Source organism: Gossypium arboreum, chromosome 9, assembly GCF_025698485.1.
Source record: "Gossypium arboreum isolate Shixiya-1 chromosome 9, ASM2569848v2, whole genome shotgun sequence".
Classification (NCBI taxonomy): domain Eukaryota; kingdom Viridiplantae; phylum Streptophyta; class Magnoliopsida; order Malvales; family Malvaceae; genus Gossypium; species Gossypium arboreum.
In genome coordinates this window covers 1,976,063-2,000,998 of record NC_069078.1, presented here as the reverse complement: position 1 = coordinate 2,000,998, position 24,936 = coordinate 1,976,063, and the positions used below count along the sequence as shown (strand labels likewise).

Here is a 24,936-nt window from a genome sequence, read left to right as displayed (position 1 = left end):
GAAACTTGACCATGAATCTAGTCCAAGTTCAAATCTCTTATCTTCAAGTCATTTCTTTCATCACTGATGTCAAATACGTCTAAGTATTTAGTTTATTGGTTCAATCAATTCGATTAAAAATCATTAAAATCATTAAAAAATGAATTTAATAGATTAATTTTTAACTAATTTAACCGAACAATATTGATTTTGTATCTAACCGATTCAAGATCATTCTTTAAACCGATATCATTATCTGTTTTCGGTCCAATTCAAATATCATTATTCATCCCTACCAGACCTAAAATTAAAATACAAATTGAAGTTGGGAAAGTCAAGGTCAACAATTTAACAGATTCAAACACTTCATTTCCAAGTCATCTTGGAATTCTATTCAATGCTGCTTCATTCCAAAGTTGCCTTCAAATTCTAGATATGATTAGTTTTAGCTTAATTTATAATTTAAAAACTTTGAATTAATTTTGTATTAAAATATCAATCCATGAACGAATAAAAGTATTATGTAAGTCCTTGTGTTAGAAGTTAGATTGCTTTTTGCCCTCTTTACTTAAAAATTTGGACGAATTAGCTTCTGTATATTAAATCAAAGAGCAAATTGGTCATTTCTTTTAAAAACTTCATCCATTTGTACTGTTAAAAATTGATGTGGTTAACAAAATAATCAAATAGTGACATGTGACGTGTTACATGTACAGGAACCAGTTTTTAACGGTAGAAATTGATGAAATTTTTAACAGTTTACTCTTTGGACTAATATATAAAGACTAATCTATCTATTTTTAAAGTAGAAAAGATAAAATATAATCTGACTGCTAATACAGAAACCTTCATTATCCAAATGATATAAAAATCTTAATGAGCTTTGAACTTCTCATAGAATATGTTTGATGTTACCATCATACTCCATTCTACCACTCAATGATCTGTTACCATAACTCACCCACATGGGTAAACAAATTATTCAAAAATAATTTAAATTTAACTTTATTATTATCAAGCTAGTTTAAACTCGAGAACAAATGATTTAGCTTGAAGTCGAATACGAAAATCGAACTTAAGTTTAAGTAGATAATTGAACCCAATACAACAATTCAATCTTTATCTCGAATTCAATTTGAATTTTAAAAAAAAAATTCAAACTCAAGTGGAGCTTTAAATCCTATATGTCAAAATTAAGTTCCAACTCCTTAGTAAAAGTACAATAGAAACCCTTATTTTAAGAATCGGATCGCGTTTTACCATAGGCAAAACAATCATTTTACTTTGGATCAAAGAGTAAACAAATCCTTATGTTAAAAATTCCATTTCTACTCTTAAAATTTGATCATTATACGTCAAAATGAGATGCATGTAACATACTACGTGTAACTGTTTAACTATTCTGTCAACAACCGCTTTGATCTAAGTTACAGGAACTAGTTTGCCCATTTTTAAGTAAAGAGAGCAAAAATATAATATAACTCTTAATAAAAGCGCATCCATGATACTTTTACCCAAACTCCCCACAATTCGATCATACCCCCAAGTGAATCCAACAAACATTTGCCAACCAAAAATAAAATCCAGCCATTAACACAGGGATGAGATTACAAACGGTAAAAATTCTGCTCTACTTAAGTCATCAGTTCATATATTTGGAAGCAAACAGGGAGACCCAAACTTCTAACAGGCGAGCATTGGCTTTAACCAATCCATTTATTCATCAAACTAAAGAGGGAAAAAAAGGGCTAAAAATACAACACAAATGCCCTTCATACATAGAAGATTACAAACATGTATATATATATATATATATAATATATATATATATATAACTACTCTGCTATCATACGTACATGCAGTATGAGAATATGACCTTCGGTAAAACTTTAAAAAAATCTAATCATACTCGAGTTCGTGTAACATAGTTTTTCAGATCATATCCATATCCGACACTAAAACCTGAGTTTGAGTATCATTGGTTTTTTTCACCTCCTATGGGGATTATGCAATGATTTTTGAGATCCCTCAAAGAGATCCAACAAGTAATCCTGCATTTCGTCAGCATTGTACCTGATATGTTTCTCACCGATGTGGTACATTTGTCTTCCAACGAATGTCCGATATGCTTGGATCACTTTCAGTGACGTAGAAATCCGTAAATCTTCTCGGAGCTGAACGTCCGGGATAAGCCATGCCGTCTGCATTCTATAGACTTCTTCGAAAGCAACGTAAAAGCTCCGCAATCTTTCCTTGAGAAGAGTCCTTGAGATTGAGCTGTTGCTGGAATTGCTCTCGTCTTTCAGGAATGAAAGAATAGTACTCCATGTAGCTCTCTCATAGTCCATCGCGTGTTGCTGGAATTTCCAGTTGTGTTTTCGGATCCATTTGTCTCCAAATATAACCCGGAGTTCCGAATTTTTAACCTTTTGAGCCATGTAATGGATGTTGTTCATCAAAAAGAAGTGTTGCAAGGAAGCGTCTCTATATAATTTGGATTTCTCATGGAGGTTGGCTTCTAGGATTGAAGTGAGTGACTGCAAATGCAGTGTCATTGCTGAAACACCACCTGAGAAATCATTACTCGTACTTTCATCCTCCGTGCTGGGACTCGAGTCAGGGGATAACAGCACTGGCACAGATCCGTCATTCTTGAGGAGTAGATTTAGGGTATCTTTATAGTCTACAAGAAGCCTTAGGTAATTCATAACATATCGGGTCAGATGGTGAATTCCCCCTCCTGCAAAAGGGTTTGTTGATGTGTTCGTTGCGACTGCGTTCTTGAATTCAACCAATGTTGCCCTTACGGAATCAGCCAATCTCTTCAAAACTTCGTGGTACTCAACTTTAACGGAAGAACCAGCTTCATCTGGAAACAGAGCATCAATGTCCAGAAGAAGATCTGCAAGCACCTCATACATGTCCAAAAATCGAACTAGCTTTTCAGGTTGATGAGGGCCAATCGAGATGGCCTCAGCAAAGTTTAGAAGCTGTAACATTGGAGCCTTTGCAGCCTCCACAAAACAAACAAAATTAGCCGATCCTAACTCCGAAAAAATCTGGTCGCAGAGCCATTTCTCGCTGGCGAGATAGCGCCGGACAAAGACCTTCATAGCTCGAACCCATCTCTTGATTTTCGAATTCAAGGTACCCCACTCCATCTTCAGCACATCTTCAATGCTAAATTTCTCGATCTCCAGATCGAAAAGGCACTCATCCAATGCATCCTTTCGAACTATGACATACGCTTGGCGACACTCATGATCATAATTCGACATGAACATTGAATTGGCAATGCATTTGAGGTCATGAATCACATCAGGATGAACCAAATCGATGATACACTCCTCTGATGTTCGGCTGACACTATCCCTACGTGCTGACTCCTCAAAGGACTCATCCCCAAACGAAACCATCGATCCCACATCAACACCATCATCCTCGCTCGATTGAAACGACATGTGCTCGGGCTCAAACGGTTGTCTATGCTGAACAAGCAAGTACTTAAACTCTTCCTCAAGCCTTTGCATTGCCAATTGAAGAACATCATGAGCCCTACGCAACAACTCTTTCTCGTCTTCGCCATTCAAGCACCGATTTTCCAGTCCTTGGATCAATTTCCGAGCCTCATCGACAGCACTCAGATATTCAAAAGCTTCATCAGGGCCTGAATCCCAAATCATTGACTCATCAGTCTCCCAACTCATAATCTTTTCCTCAACAACACTCAAATGTTCTTCAATCCCAGATTTCAATCCCTCAACACCTTCATCATCTATTGTAGCCATAGTAGATAATTGACTACCAAGATCTGCTAAGATCTTTTTCACATCTTTTGTAAGATTCTTATTTGAACCCAATGCTCTCACAATATGTTTTGCAGCAGCAATCAGATTTTCCTCTCCTTCTAATTGTGGAGCCATCGATTCACAATCCCCCATGGATAAGAAACCCTAACTTTTCCCCTAATTCAAACAAAAAACAATGATATGAACCCTCCCCAAATTGCTCAATTAGAAACTACCCATATGATTGAAAACCCACCACTAATCCAATGGCTAGACAAGAAGTTCAAGCTATCTAATCTATAAAATGATAAAAATGGAAACTTAAAAGAAAGTAATCACAATAGACCAAACTTGATCTAAGAAATAAGGCCAGAACAAGTAAAAATCAAAGAAACCCAGTTTTTTGAAAGGCTCAAAACACAATATTCAAACACAAAGAAGCTGAAGATATATATGTATATATATATATATAAAATAAAAAAGTACCAAAGAGAGAGACAGAGAAAGCTCTTTTTGTAGCAGAATGAGTCAAATGGAGAATCAAGTATTTTCTAGAGTACGGAAAGTACAAAAAGAAGATAAAACAGGAACGAACGTTAAATTTGGAGGTTTGAGTAGATTTTAATTTAAAGGAAATTGCAGCTTTAGTTAGAAGTTGGTAAGCTGGTTTTTGGGGTGTTGGAAGACTACTAACTTTTTCAAGTCTTTGATTACAGCTGTTGTGTTTTTCTTGCTTTCCAAACTTTTGTGCTTTGACTAGTTTTGTGTACGCGGGACTAAACCCCAATTTCTTATTATATTATCTAATCCCACCATGTACTATTTGGGTTATATTTTTGCTTGACCTGACCGAATTTTGTTTAATTTACTCCACTTTGATTTTTAAAGAAAATAATTTATCTCGAAATCGAAATTTAATAAAAAACAACACCTTAATTTAATTATTTTATTTTTATTTTGAAATAAAATTCACCTTAATTTAATTATTTTATTTTTAATTTTGAAATAAAATTATTTTTAATTATTTTATTCTTACTTTGAAGTAAATAAATTTTTTTAAGATAGACTTAAAACTTAATATATATATATATATATATCAGTGGCATTTTATAAATATCTCATGATAGAATGAGGTGGATTTACCTTAAACCCGACCTCAACTCGTCCTAAGCCAAATTTTAAAAAATTATTTAACTCTATTGAATTGGGTTGGGTCAAAACCCGTCAAAATTTTGATTTTTTATCATGCTTATATATAAATATAAAAAAGGGATGTATCTAGATTATTATTAAATTACTTTTTCATTATCATATTGTGGCTTTAGAAATTTCTAAGATAAAATGACAAAAGCACTTTGAAAATAATTAAAAAATTAATGAAAAGTGCATTCAATTGAATCCTTTGAGTCATGATTTGTATTCAATTAATGGTTGTTTACCATTGAGATTGAAAAATGCTTTTGGAAAGTGTTGTAAAAAAACAAGTTTTAAAAAAATTGATAGTGTTTATAATTGCTGTCAAAAAATATTTTAAGAAGATAAAATGACAATTTTAGACATTATGTTGTAAAGTGAAAGGTTTAATGGAGGATAAAAATATAATTTCATTGAAAATTACTTTTTCAAAAGCCAAAAATTAAAAATTTTAGATTTTTTGCTTGGGTTAAAATCCGAGGTTAAAATCAATACTTGGTTTAAAAGCTACTTTTTTATCAAATTTTTTAGTTTGATAAATGTTTTTCAACCTTAATGGTAAACAAAGCCTAAGTCACTGAATTGGTTTTTCCATTGAAGCCCTTGACAATTGTTAAGTACTGACGTGGCGGGTGACATGGAGAAAAGATGATGTGGTAGCTAACATGTTAAAATGATAACGTGGATAGCTTAATTGATTGTTTATTATTTTACGTTGGTTTAATTAGGTTTTTATTAATTTAGGACGTCTTAATCAATTATTTAAATAAAAAGTTATTAAAATTTAAAATAAATATAATTTTAAAAATATAAATTATTAAAATTTTGTTAGAAAATTATAAATAAATTATAAAATTATTAAAATGTAATAGAAAAATTATAGATTTTTTAAATGTTATAAAAATTATAATAATATTATAATAATTTTAGAAAAAATATTGAAACATCATCAATATTATAAATTATTAAAAAAAGTATAAATTTTAGAAACCATTAAAATTACAAAAAATAAATAAAAATAAATTGTAAAACATTATAGAAAAATTATTATTTTGTTGGTTTGGAGTCTTTGGTTCGGTAACAAGAAAATAGAGAGATAAAAATACGACGATTGGACTTATAAGAGGGTGTCAAGTGCGAGGTTCGAGTGGCGATGAGTTCAATGTTTGATGGCTTAAGGTGAGTGATAAGCATAAATGTGTTCATAGGCCAATTCGATTTACTATTCAAAAATAATATATATATATAACAATAAGTTTATATTAATATTTTATTATTAAATTTAAATAAAAGTATTTTATTATTTTTAAATAGTGAAATGAATCATTTTGACATGCTAGGTATAGTTGTACTCAAGCTTAAATTTTTTTTTTTGAAATCGAGCCTAAGCTTAACTTGGCCCATAAATACTTCTAATGATGAATAATGTTTTAGCTAAGAAAGGATGGTACGAAAGAGCTGATAAAGATGGATTGATATATGATATGGGATAGTGTACATATATTATATAATTATAATGGATTTAAATGGGATTTCAATAAGTTTTTCGAATTTAAAAATATAATTATTTAATTTTATATTTTAATTAAATAATAATCCAAGCTAATTAATCTGAGTGGATTACTAAATCCTATCTTTATGAATAGAATTAATTGGATAAAAAGTTGGTGGTTATTTTATACTATTAATAAAATTTTTAATTGAGTTTGTGTTAAGAGTCAATCGGACACCAACTCTATTAGAAAAATTACAAAATGACTTTTCGTATTTAAAATAAGTTATATTATTTGAGGGTAATTTAGTTTTTTTAATTTAAAAAAATAATATATATTTTTGGGATTTGAATCCATGCTAATTACAATGAAAAAACCTTAAATTTACCACTCAACTAAAGCTCTATTTTAATTTTATTATGCACGCTCTATTATCTCCATCAATTGTACATGTTGATAATATTGTTGATGGAGTTGGTGTCACAAGTTAACTCGATACCAACCTAGGATTATTTAGTATTCTTAATCTGATGTATTTTGTATTTAAATTTTGTTTTTCATGTGTTATTATTAATTAGTTTCAGATCATATGTTTTATTATTTATTGTATGTTATTTTTAAACACATCTCTATACTTTAAATATGTGGTTTCCACAGCATACACATAAAATAGATTTTCTAGTATTATTTGTATGCATGATTAATGGATTTATCATAATACAATTTATAAATATAATTTATATGTAACAAAAAAAAGAAAAAAAACAGTTTGCTCCTTGAAAAGAAAATAGTGAAAGGAAATTAGCAATATGAATCATTTGATAGATATAATGATAAATTTAGTCTTAATATTTATATTTTTGTCAATTTAATTCTTATTTTTAAACTAAATTTAGCCTCAATTTTTAAAAATAGTAGAATTTGACTATCAAACTTTCAAAAAAAAAAGCCCAAATTATTGTTTTTCAGTAGAAATATGAACTAAAACATTAAACTTTTAAGTATGGCAGCCCGCATGGCAATCCATATGCACTTCATTTTTTTTTAATTTATGAACTTTTTATAATTTTTATGAATTTTTATCCTTTTTTTTAAATTTTTTTTGAATATGTTGACTCGAACCTACAGTCAATAATTGCTTAAAAAAACAAAGTGCGCAAGTGGTGACCAAAGTATTAGCAAAAATGGGTACTCAGATGGTATTGTGATAGACAATAGAAAAAATAGAACACATAGGAATTATTTACGTAATTTAGTTTTCTTATATCTACGGAGTCTAACTTAATGAGTAAATCCACTATTTTTAATCCAATCCATTATTTTTGTACCTGATCACTCACTTCTAAGTTCTCTCCCCGAGAACTTAGGTTGTAAAACCACATAACAAACTTGTTTTACACTCTCAAATACAAGTTCCTCAGTGAACATATAAATGCTATCAACTCTCCTTAGTTCTAATTTACACAAACCTCTAATATATAAGAGTTCAAGACTTGTTAATATAAAAATCAATTACAATCATGATCCCACAAAAATAGCCTCGTAAAATGGCTTTACAATATTCTCATAAAGTCTAGAATAAATCAAAAGCTCACCAAAATAAGTTCTCAATGCAATCCTGATCTAATCTTCTTATTTCTAGGGATTCAATTGTTTGATCCGATTTGATCCAATCTTTAAATATTTGTTCCTCCATAAGAAGGATCTTATAGTCACTTCCATTGGCACATCAAGCCATTTACCTTAACAGAATTTTTTTGTAATTTTTAAATTATTTATTCATGTGACATATAAAATAGTTTCATATTAACGATGCAATGTATTATTTAAAAATATTTAAATTATAGTTGTTTAAAATATTTTGGATTCTTTATTGAAATTAGGGATAATGTCATATTTAGTGCATATACTTTTAAAAAAGTTCAATATGATACATGTACTTTGAAAATATCTAATGTAGTACCTAAATTATCAATATGTATTTTATTATGGTACTTATATTTTCATAAAATGTCTAATTTAGTACCTATTCATTGCACATTTTCAAAGTATTTGCTAACAAGACGAAATGTTACATCTACATGAGGTACATGCAGCACAGCACGTGTCGTGTAGTTACTTTATCAATCATGTCATTACTTAACAATAGAAATGGATAGAGTTTTTGACGAAAAGATTAATTTTCTCTTTGATTTAATGTAAAGAAACTAATTTATCTATTTTTTGAGTAGGACAAAATGTAACCCGATTTTTAGCACAACGGGGTTTGTGATATTTTTACTACCTAAATTCAGAAATTTAAATTTAAATCTCAACGGATAGTGGAAATTTGGGCGTTAGAATCCCACTTCTTCAAAAGAAAAAGTCTTCCGATGCACACATAAAATTCACTCCAAATATTTTAAATTTACATCAACCCTCGCTCAATTTTGAAGCTTTGTTAATAATCATACTTATTTTGCAATGGAGAAAGTAATGGGAAACCCTAATTTCAACAATTCAATCCAATCTGAAACTGCTGAATTGAAGAAAATTGATGACAAAGTTCTTCAAGAATCTGGCAATGATTTACCAAAAACATGCACCCCACGTCGGCTTAATCTCCCCAACGCTTTCAATTTCCCTGAAAGGTAGGTAGTAAATTGTAACTTTTTACCATTAAAAAGATTTTTTTTTAAAAAAAAAAAATCTAATTAGGGTTTTTGCTGCCAACCATGAATTTGTACACATATAATTCTCAATTTTTTTTTTTTATTTGTTTAAGGTATAGAAGTCCAACAGATTCAGTGGTGTCGCCTGTTACAAGAGGTCTTCTTGCAAGAGACAGGAAAGCTGGCGGTTCTCTCTTGCCACCTAGTATTAATCAAGCCAAGGTTAATTCTAATGTTTAATGAACATTGTGTTCTGCTTCTCAGAAACCTCTTTTTTTAGGAAAAAAAAATTCCTTCATGTTCTTTGAATTTAGACAGTAATAATCATAAAAAAAATAAAGAGTTTTATATGGGTAAAAGTACATGGAGACCCCTATACTAATGGTCCCATTGTTTCTTTTCCCTTCTACTAAAAAATTAATAAATTAGTTCATGTATATTAGATAAGAGTACAAACTAATCATTTTGTTAAAAATTTTATCCAATTCAACGGTTAAAAATTAGTTCATGTGCATTAGAATGAACTACACATGACACACTAGATTTTACTGTAAAAATAGATGAAATTTTTAATTAAAAAAAAGACTAATTTGCTATTTGATCTAACGTTAAGGGATTAATTTGTATATTTTTTTAACAAAGAGAGCAAAATGCATTCTAACTCCTAGCAAAATGCAATCTAACTCCTAATATAAGAACCTCCAAATACTTTTACCATTTTATATGCTACATGAATGTTAGATTGAATATATCAGTTTTCTTCTGTAAATGTTTCAGATTCATGAATTGCGAGTTGAAGAAATAGGTCTTTTTTCAGAGTTGAAGAAGTGATCTGTGGTATGGATTGAAAAAGCAAAAATCATGTAGATTCTTAAACCTATTCCTTTGTATTTCTTTTGATCCATTTTATTGTAGTTTTTGAAATGTAATTTGAACATATTTGTTTCATGCGAGACTATCGAAATTGGTGAAAATACCGTGAATGTCTTTTATTAAAAGTTAAATTATATTTTGTCCATTATATTAAAAAAATAAACAAATTAATTCTGAAAGGAATAATCAAACATTTACATGTGACATATCTTGTATACTTCATGCTGATATACATGAACTAATTTTTAACAATAAAAATAGATAAAATTTTTAACAAAAAAAATTGTTTACTCTTTGATCAAACATATAATGATTAATTTACTCATTTTTTGAGTAGAGGAAGTAAAACACAATCCGACCCCTAATACAAGGTCCTCCATGATACTTTTACTGTCACTGTCTGAAATAGAAAATATAGAAGGAATCGTAGATGCTGCACGAAAAAACTAGGCCAAACCTGAGATTCGTAAATGGTGTTAGGATCAAGTTGCTCATCATCACTTCTTAAAATTGATTGCACGAACAAACTAGGCTAAAATCCTATATTCGATAAATATGCATTCAATGGTGTTTGAGGATCAAGTTGCTCACTCATCATCTTAATTCCGAAGAGAGCAACACTTGATGAACTAAGCCAAGCTATAGATTCAATAAATATGAATTTAATGGTGTTAGTACTAACCTACCATTCTACTATGGCAAATGAATTTAATAGTGTATGCCTTTAAATAAATGGCAAGCTTTGAATTTATAACTGAAAATATGTGTAGCTTTCTATTAACAAGAATAATAGTAGTCATTTACATAATTGCTAGACTGTCAAGACTTATGATTGCTCTTCTCACTCTAGTCGAACTTCATACCATTGAATCGAACCAACATCTCCATCTATTTCCAGTTCACAAACAGACCTTACCAAATAAGAAACAGCATCATCAATGGCCTCGAATCTTGCAAGGTCCAGTGGAAGGTTCTTACCAGGCCAATTTTCGAGCCACCCCTTTAACTTGGCTTTCAACTCTTCTTCGCTGACAAACTTCTCATCTTCTCCGGGTTCTAATAGAACATAGGTTTCAGTCCTTGAATATGCTGCCCTTCTCCTCCGGGTTGCACAAACCTAACAAAAAATAAATCGAGTAAAGATACCTAGGGACCGGAAAGAAAGAAGCAGTAAGAAGGCAAGTCTTAAGAGATTCAGGTGCTGCCTCTTAATCACACTTAATTACCGTGATGACATTTACGAACATATACTAGAGAAGCTTTGAAGTGACAGTCTTAAAATGAAAATTCGCAAGAAGAATCGTTTACCTTCACCGCATTGCAATGCTGACTCCCAATTTTAAGCTGTTTCACATGAACGGTACTAAAATTCTCGGATCTGCATACTGGACTTGCTTGAACAAATGGTGTTAGAGTGTAACTTGATAAGAAATTGCCTGCAAAAAAGGGGACATTATGATATCATTAGCTTCATAATATAACCGTATCTCGTACAACAGAAGTCATACTCTTTGCCATGTGATTATCTATTGGAAGATTGTTTGTTCCGGATAAGATTTAATGGTTATTTAGACAATTTTCAGGTCAACAATTTATGGATGTAATAATAATCATCATAATAGCCAACAAATCAGTAAAGTCCATATCGGTTCCACAGACGGCTAGCTTACCAGTCCCCACTGCCTATACTTTTGTTCTTTTTGTTCTATGTAGAGTCCAACTACATTGAAAAAAGTTGACACCGCAATAACTGAACAGTCAACTCAAATTGTAGCTAATTTATTGTTAATAATGAGTTCAAACTCCAATTTACGGGTTACATCATGTCATACCAAGCTGTACAAAATGCGAGAATCCAATGCTATAAGCAGACAGTTTCATACTACATTCTGAGCCTTTAACCAAATGGCAAATAGTATGGCGAGAACTCAATATCAACAGGGATATTATACAGGCTTCTGATAACAGAAGAGAGTAAAATGACAGATAGATCCTCAAGATGATCCTCAGACAGAGCTTCATAATGAGAGCTACGAATTCTCTCCATCAGGCTTCCCTATTTCGGGATTTCCATAAAGTAAGCAGGTGTCAAGGTTGTCATGGGTAACTCGAGGGCAGCTAGCAAGCAGTAAAACCATCATCTTCATCAGGAAACAAAGTACCATCTCTGAGGGGTATGAACCCAACATCCTTCATATGATCTACTAGTATGATGATTACTTCAGCTATCTTTTCTATCTGAGCATGGCCCTCGCCTTTCGCCACAAACTCATGCCGTACATTCCTCACATCAATCCAACTATAAGCAACTTCTTTTCTTAGACCTCTCTCCTCCATGAGCCTTCTCACTGCTCGGGAATCTTCCCATTTTCTAGCAGCCGCATAGACATTCGATAACATTACATATCTGGCAGCATTGTTTGGTTCCAGTTCAAACAGAGCCTCCGCTGCCTGCCTAGCAATAGCCAAGTTACCATGGACACGACAAGCACCCAAAAGCGCACCCCACATGCCTACACGATTCGGTCCATTAGGAGTTCTCTTAATCATATGGATTGCCTCCTCAAGGTTGTTTTTCCTTCCAAGCAAATCAATCAAGATTGCATAATGATCAGACCTCGGGGTCACTCCAAAACCCTTTTCCATTAGGTTCAAAATCCTCATTCCTTCAGTGACTAGACCAGCATGACTACAAGCTGATAATGCCCCAAGAAATGTTACATGATTAGGCCTTATGTTCGCTTTTATCATCATTCTGAACACATTCAGTGAGTCCTCTCCATGCCCATTTTGAGCAAGTCCGGTTATTAATGAGTTCCATGAAACAACATCCTTCTCATGTATCCTCTCAAACAGTAATTTAGCTGAGTTCATGTCTCCACACTTACAGTACATGTCAATTAAAGCATTAAATATAAACTGATTCAGTAAATCATGTATACTGCCAACTCTAACTACGTGCGCATGGATCTGTTTACCTTTTTCAATAAGTGCTAAATCAGCACAAACACTTAAAACAGAAACAAACGTGTAAGCATTTGGCTGCACTCCTTCCTCCAGCATCTGCCGAAAGAGATTCAACGCTTCATTTCCACAACTATTTTGTGCAAAACCCGTGATTAAACTAGTCCAAGATACTGTGTTCTTAACAGGCATTTCCTTAAATACCCGAATAGCATTCTCCAGTCTAGACACTTTAGCATAAGCAACCACCATAGAAGTCCATGAAACAACATCCCTTTCACTCATTCGATTAAAAATCCTATGAGCGCTATCCACTTCCCCACATTTCCCATAAGCATCAATCAAAGCATTATAAACAATCAAATTCAAATCCAAACCATAAACTACCATAAAGCCATGAACTTGACTCAAAAATCTCAAAGCACCTAAGCTACCACAAGCGCCAACAACACCAACACCCGTACAGCTATCAATAATCATACTTTCCTTTAGCATTTTTTTGAATACGAGTACCGATTCCTTATAAAACCCATGCTGGGAAAACCCAGAAATCAGTGAATTATAACTAACAAGATTTCTCCCTGGCATTTGATCAAACAACTTACAAGCACTATCAAAGTGCCCATTTTGTGAATACCCAGAAATAAGAATGTTCCAAGAATGGCTGTTTTTCACATGAAGTTCATCAAAGGCCTTTTGGGCACTTTTTATTTCATTGAATTTTGAGTACATGGCTATAAGATGGTTGGTTATAAAGGGTCTAAGAGTTAAAGCTTTTTTGATAAACTGTGAATGCAAAAGTAAGCCTAGATTCAAGTTCTTGCTTTTTATGGATTTTGAGATAAGAAAGGTGAAAAAGTAATCAAGACCCAGATCTTCCTTCATTTTCTTTTTCTTTCTTGTTTTTGGGTTGTCTTCTAGCTGCTGAAATTCATGAATTTGGAAAGTACATTTATAGCTTAAAGATTAGTTCTTCCAGAAAAGCTTAAATGGCGAAAGCTTACAGTTATAGAGCTGATGAAACCCATTGTTGAACAGCTTTCTCTCCGTTGAAAAACCGTTGCCCGCAAAACTCAGCATTTTTCTTTTCTGGGAAAATTCTTTTTGAAGATTTTTCTATGCTTTGTTTAACACATATTTTAGGTTTTGGAGATAAAAATTGTATGAATTTTGCTAATTTACATCTATGATCCTCACTTTCTGGTATATTTCCTTAATTTCCCACTTTTCTTTCCCAAGCACTATTATTTTATAAAAGTAAAATTATATTATTTTAAGATTGTTTTGTTGTTTTTATATTTTTACATAAATTTAATAAAAATTGTACATGATAAGATTTGAACTTAAAAACTATAATTCCTTTAGGTTTTATCTATTCACCAACTTCGATTATTTCTTCTTAAAATTTTATTATATATACTATGATGTAAATTAATCATTTACTTGCTAAATGATTTAAGCCACTATGACATAACCACTAAACAAGTTTCATTTAGATCGATTATATAATGCCTTTAAGACGGGATGAAGCTAGATATTTATCTTTAGGGATAAATTATATTATAAAATTTTAAAAGGGTTAAAGTATAATTTTATCTTTATACATGTTTGTTATTATAGAATTTTAAAGGGATTAAATATAAAACTTTTCATCTTTGAGGGCCAAAGTGTATTTTTACCATAAAACTAACTTATAATTTTAAAAACTTCTAATAACTAATATAATAATTTACTTTTTTTTTAGGGGGAACGTACCTATCTGCCCCCTTGACCCGTCCCTACTTTAAGAGGATATCATTAACTCTTAATAAGAGTTATGATTCCATATCTATAACTAAGTCACACCATGCTTAAGTTTTATACCCCACGTATTAACTTATTTGCTTACTAATTTTATTATACTTTAATCTACAGTACACCAAAGCATATAAGTTATACAAGTGTAGGCATATACTTACTCATGATTAAAGTTAAACACACAATAAATGTCACAAAGTGAATTAACAAACGGATTCAAGATTATTCAACTTGGATACAGTCCAAGCTAATGCATATATGTCTCCATTTAAAAGGAGCTCTTACTCTAATATCCATGACAAACTATGAGCTCTTACTATAATATCCACAACAAACTATCTCCCTTTAAAGACTTTAGACAATATTATAGTTCTCACATAAGTTACTTACTACTTATAACCCCATAAACAACAGACATGTTTTGATTACTAATTATGGAAAGTTGTCTTCTACATACAAAAGCTCTTTATGTATGCTACTTTTTAATAGTTCAGCAAAGATGATACATGTACGAATTGAATGAAATTTATTAAATTCAATTTATTAAAGCTGTCAATTTTTAAGTTTGAAAAATTAGTAGCTTGTAATGCATTTTTTTATGGGATTTGGGTTTTTTGGGATCGAGATGTCTTCTAATCAATGAAAGAGCTACATCTTAACTTTGAAATGCACTTTGAATCACCTAATTTCGAGTTTGGGAGATCAAATTATGGTCGTTTTAGTGAAAACTGTGTTAGTAGAATTTATGAATATGGGATTATTACAGGAGTTACGAGTTCTGGACTTTGATTCGAGTTTAAACCATATTAGATTAGATTTTAAGGCTTAATTTTGATTATATATTAGCCCAATATGGTACTTATTAAGTTTTATATTTTAGGTATACATTTATGTTAAATTTTAGGATATTTTTAAGTATTTTAAGCGATTTAGAAGTTTTATATTTCTTAGTTGGCAAGAAAAATTAGTTCAACTAGAATTACTTCTTATTTAGTCAAATTAAATTTTAATTAAACTAATAGTTTCTTTTTAATTCGATTTGTAGCCTATCTAAAGGCACTATCGTTATTCATTATGTAAGACAATTTTGATTATTTGATTAATAAAAGCAATATTTGGAGTATTTTATTTTACAAGATTCAATTGTTGACTTCATTCAAAAGATTCTTCTTATTTTATCTTGTTCAAAATTTTGGGGGAAGTTTTACATATTCTGAGGGTCAGTTAGAGCCATTGATTGAGTTTTTCATGAAATTGAATGGTTCAATTGGACACTTATCCTTTTATTCATTTCCATCGGTTTATCTAATTCATCTTCCACTTTTACTTTCATTTTTCTTTCTTTATTTGCCTTTTAGTGTCACTTTTAGTTTTCATGTTCTTAGGTTTCAAGAAAGCATATTCTAAGGTCGTTTTCTTCCTTTGGCGCTTTTAAGCATTAGGTCATTTTTCTCGCCTTAAATTTGCCTCTATTCTTTCTTTTTCTTTACCCTTCTTAGTTTTTTCTTTGCTTCAATTGTTGATCTTAATTATCATTTTTTTTTGTTGTTATTTTCATGCTTAAAAACTCACCTCACCTTGCTTGCTGCCCAAGGCACTAAGATTCAGTCTAGAGCCATTGAGTCAAAATCGAGTCATTCTCTCTTGGAACAATTTCAAATTAACTTGGGATTTTGTGGACGGAAGAACTATGGACTAACTTGGGACTTTGTGAGTGTTGTCCTATTATTAATAGGTAATTAATGAGTTATGTTTGCTTATACAATTTGTTTTACATGCAAACTATTTGAGGGCAATATATCATAAAGATAATTAAATAACACTCCATTAACAACCAATTTGAATGTTTAAAGTAATTTACATTAAACATAATGAAATTACAACACTTTGGGCATAAAAGCCTAACAACATTGTAACCAAAGACAATTGAGCTATAGGACACTTTCGCCTCGACGTCATGGATGATTGTATAGCTTTTTACTCTTTAATTTATTTAGATAAATCTTATGTAATTTTAAATTAGATTTTATGCAATTTATTTGTTTTATTGAATTAACTTTTATTTCTTCAATGTGCCATGTCAAACATTAGAAAAGTTACTAAAAATTCAAAAAAAATTAACATAATATTTAAATTACAACACATTACATTTTATGAACAACAAATTTTCTTCTATTAAATTTAATTTCATAAAATCATTTTCAATTACTTTAATTCCTTCTAAAATGCTAATGTTTTTTTTCTTTTCACTTTTCCTTGGACCTCATAAATAACTTTTGTTTTGTTTTCTTCAAGAAATTCTCGTCCATTGTTTTTACAATATCATATTTGGCCCTTTTAATAAGTTAGAATTTTATTTTTCATATATATATATATATATATATATATTTTTTTTTGTTTTACTGAAGTCTTCTACAATCTGAGTTTACATTTTAAGCAAATCATTTATAAAAATTTTCTATCTTGTACTAGTTGTGGTAGGTAACTTACCCAAAATTTTCAAAGTCTTAAGGGTAAGTTCACTAAATTATTTGCCACAACTTGTACAAGTTGAGTTTAAGGTTAAGAGTTTAGTGTTTACTCGTGCCATTTGATAAACATTCAACAAGTTGTTTTCCTCCACCATCTTTGATCTCTCGTAATTTGATATGTCAAATTAGACTCTCTTGAATACTTGATGAGTTTATTCTCAAGCAATTTACAAGTCTTTTCTATATTTTTTGTTGGTTTTTAGTTTTTAGTGTTAATGATGGTTTTTCTTTCATTTTAATCCTTTTAAGACCCAAATTGGCAAAACTATGCCATTGGAAGTCTAATGGTTTATTTGAGTGTGTGTAGAAAATGACGATAGTCAAACCCTGAAGAAAACATCAACTGTTTTGGGTGTCATGAAACTGATGCATGTTTTTCACAACACCATTCCTCCATCACATCAAAGGAGCAAAACTTCAATAAGAAACCAACCTAAAGCAATTTATCAATGATGTCACGACATTAGGTGAGTTGTGTCGCGACAAAGAGCTTTGAGGTGTCGACCCTAAACCTTCGAGGTTGCGACTTCACTGCTGATGGTTAAAGTGAATGAGTTAGGGCCATTGTCGAGGATGTCGTAACATCAGCTAGGCTGTCTTGCGACATCAAACACCCCCAAGCTAAGATTGTGCCTACTAACTAGTGTGTTACAACATTGAAGTCTAACTCATGCACTCCAAGGGTATTTTTGTCAAATATTAGGCTTGTAAAATTGGTTGTATTAAAGGCACACTTGATGCAAAACTAAAAAGAGTCTCGTTTATCATCTTTTTAGCTTCGCTTTTATTTTTTTCCACCATTTTTAGGTTTTCAGTTTTTCCTTTCTTAGCTTAGTTAATTGTTAGCTTTTAGTTCTTCATTTTTACTGTAGCTTGGACCTTCTTACAACTAGATATAATGTAACACCCAAATTTCTAATGACCTAGAAACTTGAAATAATTAGAGGACTAAATTGAAAGAGACCGCAAGTTGGCGGCCTCTACTAAATGGAATAAGAAAGTTAGAAATCGAACTGGACATGGTTGAGATCCAATTATGGTTCAGTTAGAAAGGAACAAGTCAGTTCCATTGTGCAAGACACAATGATTGTGAACACATGATAATCATAAGGTTGGTAATAGAGTAGGAAGGACTATAAATAGTTGGGACATGACTTTCCAGGGATAATTTTTCTTCCAGGCTCAGTTTTATTTTCTCTTCTTCACCTTCTTCGGTAGCTTGAAGAAGGAATAGCCATGGAAGGTCTTGCATGGAGCAGACTTCATGAGGATAGAAATGGAAAAAATAAGGAAACCAACAAGCTGGTAAGGTTCTTAACCCTTCATATACATAAAACAAAGTTAAGGACTTGGAACCATTTTGAAGGTTTTGCATTTATGCGGTTAAGCTGAGAATATTGAGTATAACCAATAATTTTGGTTGAAATGCTTAGTTTTCAGGAGAATGGAAGTTCTGGCGTTTGAGGAAGTTAGGATGTGGAGACAATGAAGCTTCAGGCAAGTTCCAAACTCCAAACCCGCTATTATGATCTATTTTGTTGAGTATGTCATGTTTGCATAAACATGAATATTCATAGATGCATGACAGTAAGCATGAAATGGTCATAGTATGGGATGTGTATGCTTTGCATGAAAACTTTTGGAAAAACCTCTATGGGATAGACGAAGTTAAAAAGGGAAATGGAAAGTGATCATGTTAGTTATTGCCTCGAGCGAAGCTCCGGGCCTTGCAGAGGGAAAACTGTAGTGTTTGAGCATCAATATTAGGTGGTGTAAAGGAGGTTTTGAGAAATAAGAATCATAAAAAGGTATTTACTGCGATGATGATACCAACAATCCTTCGGGGCGACAGCGTGACGACAGTATATGGCGTAAGACCATAGATAAAAGACATTATGGTAGTCTAGCATGAGGTAAGTAGTGTAAGACCATGGATAAAAGACATCATGGCAGCATGGTACAAGGTTTAAGGTATACAGTGTAAGACCATTGATAAAAGATGCTATGGCGGCCAGGTATAATGAGTAAGACCATGGATGAAAGACTTCATAGCATCATAAGATAGTACGCCAGGATGGAGAATTGGTGTAAAAACATAGATGAAATACTTCATGAAATCCATAGAGAATGTTTATTGGGACAATAAACACAGAATAGAGAAAGTCTGCTAGGACAATAAACACAAAGATAGTTCATTGGGACAGAAAACACGGGTAAGTCTAACAGGAAAAAAAGAAAACGAGATAAAAAGGGTGTAAAACTATATCTCAGCTATGGCAACCCATAAAGTCTGCTTAGACCACAAGTGCAAGGTATACTACTAGTACGCCAAGAATGAGAAACCATGTAGGTGAAAAAGAGTTAAAAGAAAACATATGTATGACAAGTTGATCATAAAGAATCCACCAAAAATGATGAATATGGTAAGGATAGAGGTGAAAATTGCCAATGCATGGGCGAAGACCCAACAAGAGTTAGAAAAAGTTAGGCAGTCCGGGAACTAGCCCAATTATAACCCGAGGATCGCAAGAAAAGATCCATCATAAAGAGTCACTAGGGGTAGCTCAAAAAAGTTGTACGCGAGAGTCAAATCTCATGTAAAGGATGGAAGTTTCACTTCCAGGATAAGGATTCTGTCATAGGGATAGAATGTCTGTCAAGACTATTCATTTATGAAGAAAGTCTATCGTGGTATATTGCTATAGTGATTGTAACACCTATAACTCATTTTCATCGTTAGAATAGGGTTACAGAATATTACCATACAAAATAGAACATTTTATAGCCAATGGAAATTAAATTTCAAATTAATTTGATAAATACATAAGAAACTCAAAATGGAATAAATCACGTATTTACGGGCCTTAAATTGAGCCTACATGGCCTTAAAAATAACTTTCGAGCAACCAAGGACCAAATCAAAAAAATTTAAAACATTTCTGGAAAAACTAAAAAATTTCACCTATAGGGGTTACACGGCTGTGTGGCAAAGCCTAGACCATGTGGCTCTAAACATGGCTGTGTGGCTATACAACACGCCCATGTAGCCAACCGTGTGCTCGCCTGTGTAACTCACTAACTTGGTTCACACGCCCGTGCATCAGCCCATGTACTAGCCCGTGTACATCATGTACCTAACACACTTAGGGCACATGCTCGTGTGTGACACACAGCCATGTGATAACTCGTGCCCCAGGCCGTGTGTGTCCAAAAATGACTAAGATCTTGCTATTTCCTCACCCAATTCATAATACATGTTCACAAGTCTATAAACACACCTTTAAACAACCAAAACATGCCATTTTCAAACACTTAACACCATACCAAGTCTCATATACTAAAACACACTATAATGCTCATGAAATATAGCATAATAATCATTTTCCCTATTACATGCCATATAAGTCAAATGTTTACAAAATTTACCAATGATCCAACCTCTCTACCAAAAAATATAGTCTATAAACCAAGGATAAAACACGAGTAAGCTTACTTGAAGCTTAGTAAATTCATTAAATCAAATGATAAATTTTACCAAATTTAACATACAAATCGAATTATAAAATCAAATAACAAAGTTCTTGTCATCACAGCTCACAGCAAGTGAGTATTGTACAGTACATTAATTCAAATCATATTTCAAAGTCGTCATTTAGTAAGATCTCATTTCAGGTAATTTCAAGGTATCACCCATTCGAGTTAACTTTATAACTTTGACCGGCTCACGATGTTGCTTACACAAGCTGCAGAGAATCCGCAACAGATGCATGATCTCAAGCCTTTGTTACGGTCTTTACCACCAGTACATAGTACCTACTAAATAATAACTGACGTATGATGTTACTTATACAAGCTTTAGAGAATTCGCAACAAATGCAGGATCTCAACCATCGCTACGGTCTGTATCACCAACTCAAGGTCTGATAGACAACACCAGCACAAGGCATGCTAGGCACAAAGCCCAATAAACACACTAGCATAAAGCCTACTAGGCACAAAGCCCAATAAACACACCAGCACAAAGTCTGCTAAGCACAAAGCCCGATAAATATACTAGCACAAAGCCTGTTATTTAGGTATATCACATACTCACGATATTCACTTATTATTATTCTCAAATTATTCAATAGTTAAGTACAAAATTAGATCTAATTTTAATAAACATGTAATACATAAGAATCCTTATAAACATAAAATTATAGTACGAAGTTACAGGATTGATTTACAGTAACGGTTTAGAGTATCTCAATCAGCGATCGACGTTGTATTAATTCAGTATTTCCATTTTTATTTATAGATATCAATATAATCCAACAGTATGTAATTAGAGTCATATAATACATTTATAAATGTACTAAAATTAAACCGAACGAACTTACTTAACAAAATTACAACAATGACAAAGGTATAGGGACTATTTGGTAATTTTATCTTTTCCTTAGTTTTCCACTCGTTCTTGATCTAAAATAATAATTTTATTCAATTCACTAATTCCAACAGCAAAATTAACTCATTTTATGCAATTAAGTATTTTTTACATTTTTACAAAATTACCTCTAACATTCACTTTTATACAATTTAGTCCTTAGGTCAACATCATACAATTTAATAATTTTCTATTAAATCCAAGCTTAGTCGATCATTAACCCCTTCATTAAAGCCCATACTTGCTGTTATTTTGCATCAAGTCCTTGTACTTTTACTATTTTCACATTTCAATCATTAAACATTAAAATCAACAAAAACTACTTTACAAACTAGTCCTATGTAGCAACCAAGCTTAATATTCTATCATAAAACTTTAATAATATACTAAAATCATCAACGACACAATCCAAAACATTTAAATATTACAAATTAGTCCTCGAGTTAGTTAGATTAAGCTAATACGAGCTCAAAAACATAAAAATTACTTAAAATGGGCAAGATTTACTCACCCAATTGAAGAATTCAATCTTGGTCGAAGCTTTCAACACCTTATCTATGGAGTTTGGCTTGCTTAACAAGAAGAAGAAAACAAAATGTGATAATATTAACTTTTAACTTATTAATTTAATTTACTTAGTTACCAAATTAACATTTATTTTAACGTATAAAATCATCAAAACATGCATAAAAATGTCCATAATTTAAATATATGGTACAATTACCAACCAAGAAAGGTTTAATTGCACAATTGGTCTTTCAATTATTTTAAATTTTAACTAAATAAGTTTATTTTCAATTTAACCCTAAACTAATTAGGACACAATGAGCAAATAGCCCAAAAGTTAGTGGATTTAATCATATCCATCACCGCTTGGCCTTTTTAACCATGGTTTAATTACCATTTTGGTCACTTTACTATTTTAAATAAAAAACAATTAACTTTTACTTATTTTACAATTTAATCATTTTACCGTAATTAAGCAATAAATCATCAAAATTACCAAATCAAACTTCAATTCACATATAATGCGACTCTGTAAATATTTAATAAAAAATATTTAACGCTTTAAATTATGGAAACGAGGTCCTAATACCTCATTTTCAATAACCACTTGATTTTTGAACCGAACCACTTATACTAACTTTTAATTCAATTGGTTAAAATTCCTCAAATCAAAATTCATTATAAAATTACTATTAACTCGTATGATTTAAATATTAATTATACGAGCTTACTCGTCGGATTTGTGGTCCCGAAACTACTATTTCTGACACCATTAAAAAACTGATTGTTATAGTGATAGTCCCGTAGGGAGGAAACGAGCAAGAGAGATAACAAGCTCGCATAATCGCATAGAAGATAACATGTTGGTTTGGCAAGTCAAATTGGTCTTCACTTATGGGACAGGTGAGTCCCAAAAAAAAAGTCTAAATCATAGTTGGGTTATTGGAATTAATCCACCACTGTGAACAATAAGGTGGAAAGAGCATGGGTTCATTAGAATAGTAAAGTTTGCTACAATACAACACAATATGAAAACATTAATGAGTCTTTCAGGATTATTGCATGGGAAGTTGGCATACAACCGAGTCAGCTTAAGGTCAATGAACACCGCGTGTGGGGGGAAAGTAAAAGGGAGGGAAGACGAAAATGATAAGATTCGCTGATATGGTGAGGTGCCTGGATTACTGTTAAATAGAGAGTTCAACCAGAGGAAGGTCTCATAGAGAGTCAAGTAACTCGAAGGATCAGTTGGAGTCTGCCACCCTGATAAAGAACGCCCACCTTGAGCAAACAGAGAGTTAATTTAAGTTTAATTTATTTTACATTTGTTATCTTTGTGCAATAGGGTTTATTTATGTGTGACCTAATGAAGGAACTCATTAAGTTCATTTGAACTTATAGAAGTATGGTTGATGTTTGCAAGATTTTCGAGGTTGATTAAGGACTTAGAGGAGGGACCCAGCCAAACAATGATGAGATAGAAGTTGGCAAGCAATTAGAGTCATGCACATGGGAATGGGGTACCATTGAAGGCTCCACCTTAAGATCAATAATAACGAAGTCAGATATCATCCCTAGAATTTGGATTTTTAGGATAGATGGTCCTTAGCTAAAATTTAATAGTTTTATTGTAAAGAAAGAGTTTGATTAAATATAGAAATTTCATGGACTAAATAATTAGTGGCTTAAGGCTTTTGTTGTAAGATTTACTATTCGTTTGATCTTTAGTCTGTTTTATAACAATTTAGGCGAATAAAAAATTAAGTATAGGTGAAATCGGTCCATTGTGACGTTTCATACCTGAATTCAACGGACGTGTAAGGCTTAGGGTGTCACATATAAAATTTTATCCTATTATTTTATTTCACTTTAAAGTATCCAATAAGATTTCATCTCTTTGAACTTTCAAAAGTATAAAAATCTCAATTTTGGTTGTGTTTCCATCACCTTTAATATTGCTAGATCTTCAATAAAGACTCATTCACTAGTCACTAAGCACTTCTCAACTTTGCCTTTTTATGTTTTCTTTGATGATTCATTTAAGCATGAACTTAGTTGATATTTTCATGTTGATGATGGATAGTCACTAAATCTTAGGGTGGTTGGTTGATTGAAATGATGCATGGTTAGTTATTAGGTAGAGACTAAATCATAAAATTTGAACTATAGCGAATAAACTTCAAAACCTATAATTGACACCTTTAGGTGAACATTTAGATAGGTGAGACCGAGAAGAGAACATATTGCTAACCAATTTGATTGTCCTGATTTATTTTAGTGAGGTTGAGAGATAAACCAGACTAAGTTGTCTAATTGGGTAAAATGGTGATCGAAAGGTAAAACTGAACCAATTAGGAGTTTAAGCAATTTAGACCCCTAATCCAAGAATTGACTAGCAACATGGATATCAACCAACCACTTTATCCCATTGAATTGATATTTGTGCACTTTTGACTGTTATGCAATTTAGTGTAGTTAGCATTTGATGATGACTTGTCGTAATATGATACTTAGTAATTAGCTAGCTAGACTTCTTAGTTGTTTGCATTATCGTTGTTAATTACCTTATCACTCAATCTCTCTTGGGTTCGGTCTTTTGAATACTCAAAGTGTTCCGTTATAACATTTACAAATATTACAATTGACTTGTCACACTTGCAGTTAAGCCGCCTTAATTCTTGATATTTTGTACTCGACGTTCGTACATCATGTTGTGGTCAATCGTCAAACTTT

General features: G+C 31.9%; 4 protein-coding genes across 5 annotated transcripts; 1 reads left to right on the top strand and 3 right to left on the bottom strand.

The window, feature by feature from the left end:
• Positions 1-1,541: 1,541 nt before the first annotated feature.
• On the bottom strand, positions 1,542-4,542 carry LOC108457523 (exocyst complex component EXO70E2-like). 2 transcript variants are annotated; one of them, XM_053019448.1, is made up of 2 exons: positions 4,462-4,542; positions 1,542-3,944 (listed from the first exon to the last, which is right to left on the bottom strand). In XM_053019448.1, the coding sequence occupies exon 2, from the start codon at positions 3,918-3,920 to the stop codon at positions 1,968-1,970; it is 1,953 nt and encodes a 650-aa protein (XP_052875408.1). In that variant the 5' UTR covers positions 3,921-3,944; positions 4,462-4,542; the 3' UTR covers positions 1,542-1,967. The 2 variants fall into 2 exon arrangements, with proteins under 2 accessions (XP_052875408.1, XP_017612132.1); XM_017756643.1 differs by having other exon boundaries at positions 4,363-4,539.
• Positions 4,543-8,791: 4,249 nt separating this feature from the next.
• Positions 8,792-10,079, top strand: LOC108456500 (uncharacterized). The gene is made up of 3 exons (XM_017755062.2): positions 8,792-9,084; positions 9,219-9,327; positions 9,883-10,079. Exons 1-3 carry the CDS (start codon positions 8,918-8,920, stop codon positions 9,934-9,936), a joined length of 330 nt encoding a protein of 109 aa, XP_017610551.1. The 5' UTR covers positions 8,792-8,917; the 3' UTR covers positions 9,937-10,079.
• Positions 10,080-10,725: 646 nt separating this feature from the next.
• On the bottom strand, positions 10,726-14,099 carry LOC108454603 (protein CHLORORESPIRATORY REDUCTION 7, chloroplastic). Its single transcript, XM_017753116.2, has 3 exons — positions 13,947-14,099; positions 11,287-11,414; positions 10,726-11,095 (listed from the first exon to the last, which is right to left on the bottom strand). Exons 1-3 carry the CDS (start codon positions 14,020-14,022, stop codon positions 10,820-10,822), a joined length of 480 nt encoding a protein of 159 aa, XP_017608605.1. The 5' UTR covers positions 14,023-14,099; the 3' UTR covers positions 10,726-10,819.
• Positions 11,735-13,938, bottom strand: LOC108454602 (pentatricopeptide repeat-containing protein At2g22070-like). The gene has a single exon (XM_017753115.2). The coding sequence runs from the start codon at positions 13,825-13,827 to the stop codon at positions 12,097-12,099; it is 1,731 nt and encodes a 576-aa protein (XP_017608604.1). The 5' UTR covers positions 13,828-13,938; the 3' UTR covers positions 11,735-12,096.
• Positions 14,100-24,936: the final 10,837 nt, after the last annotated feature.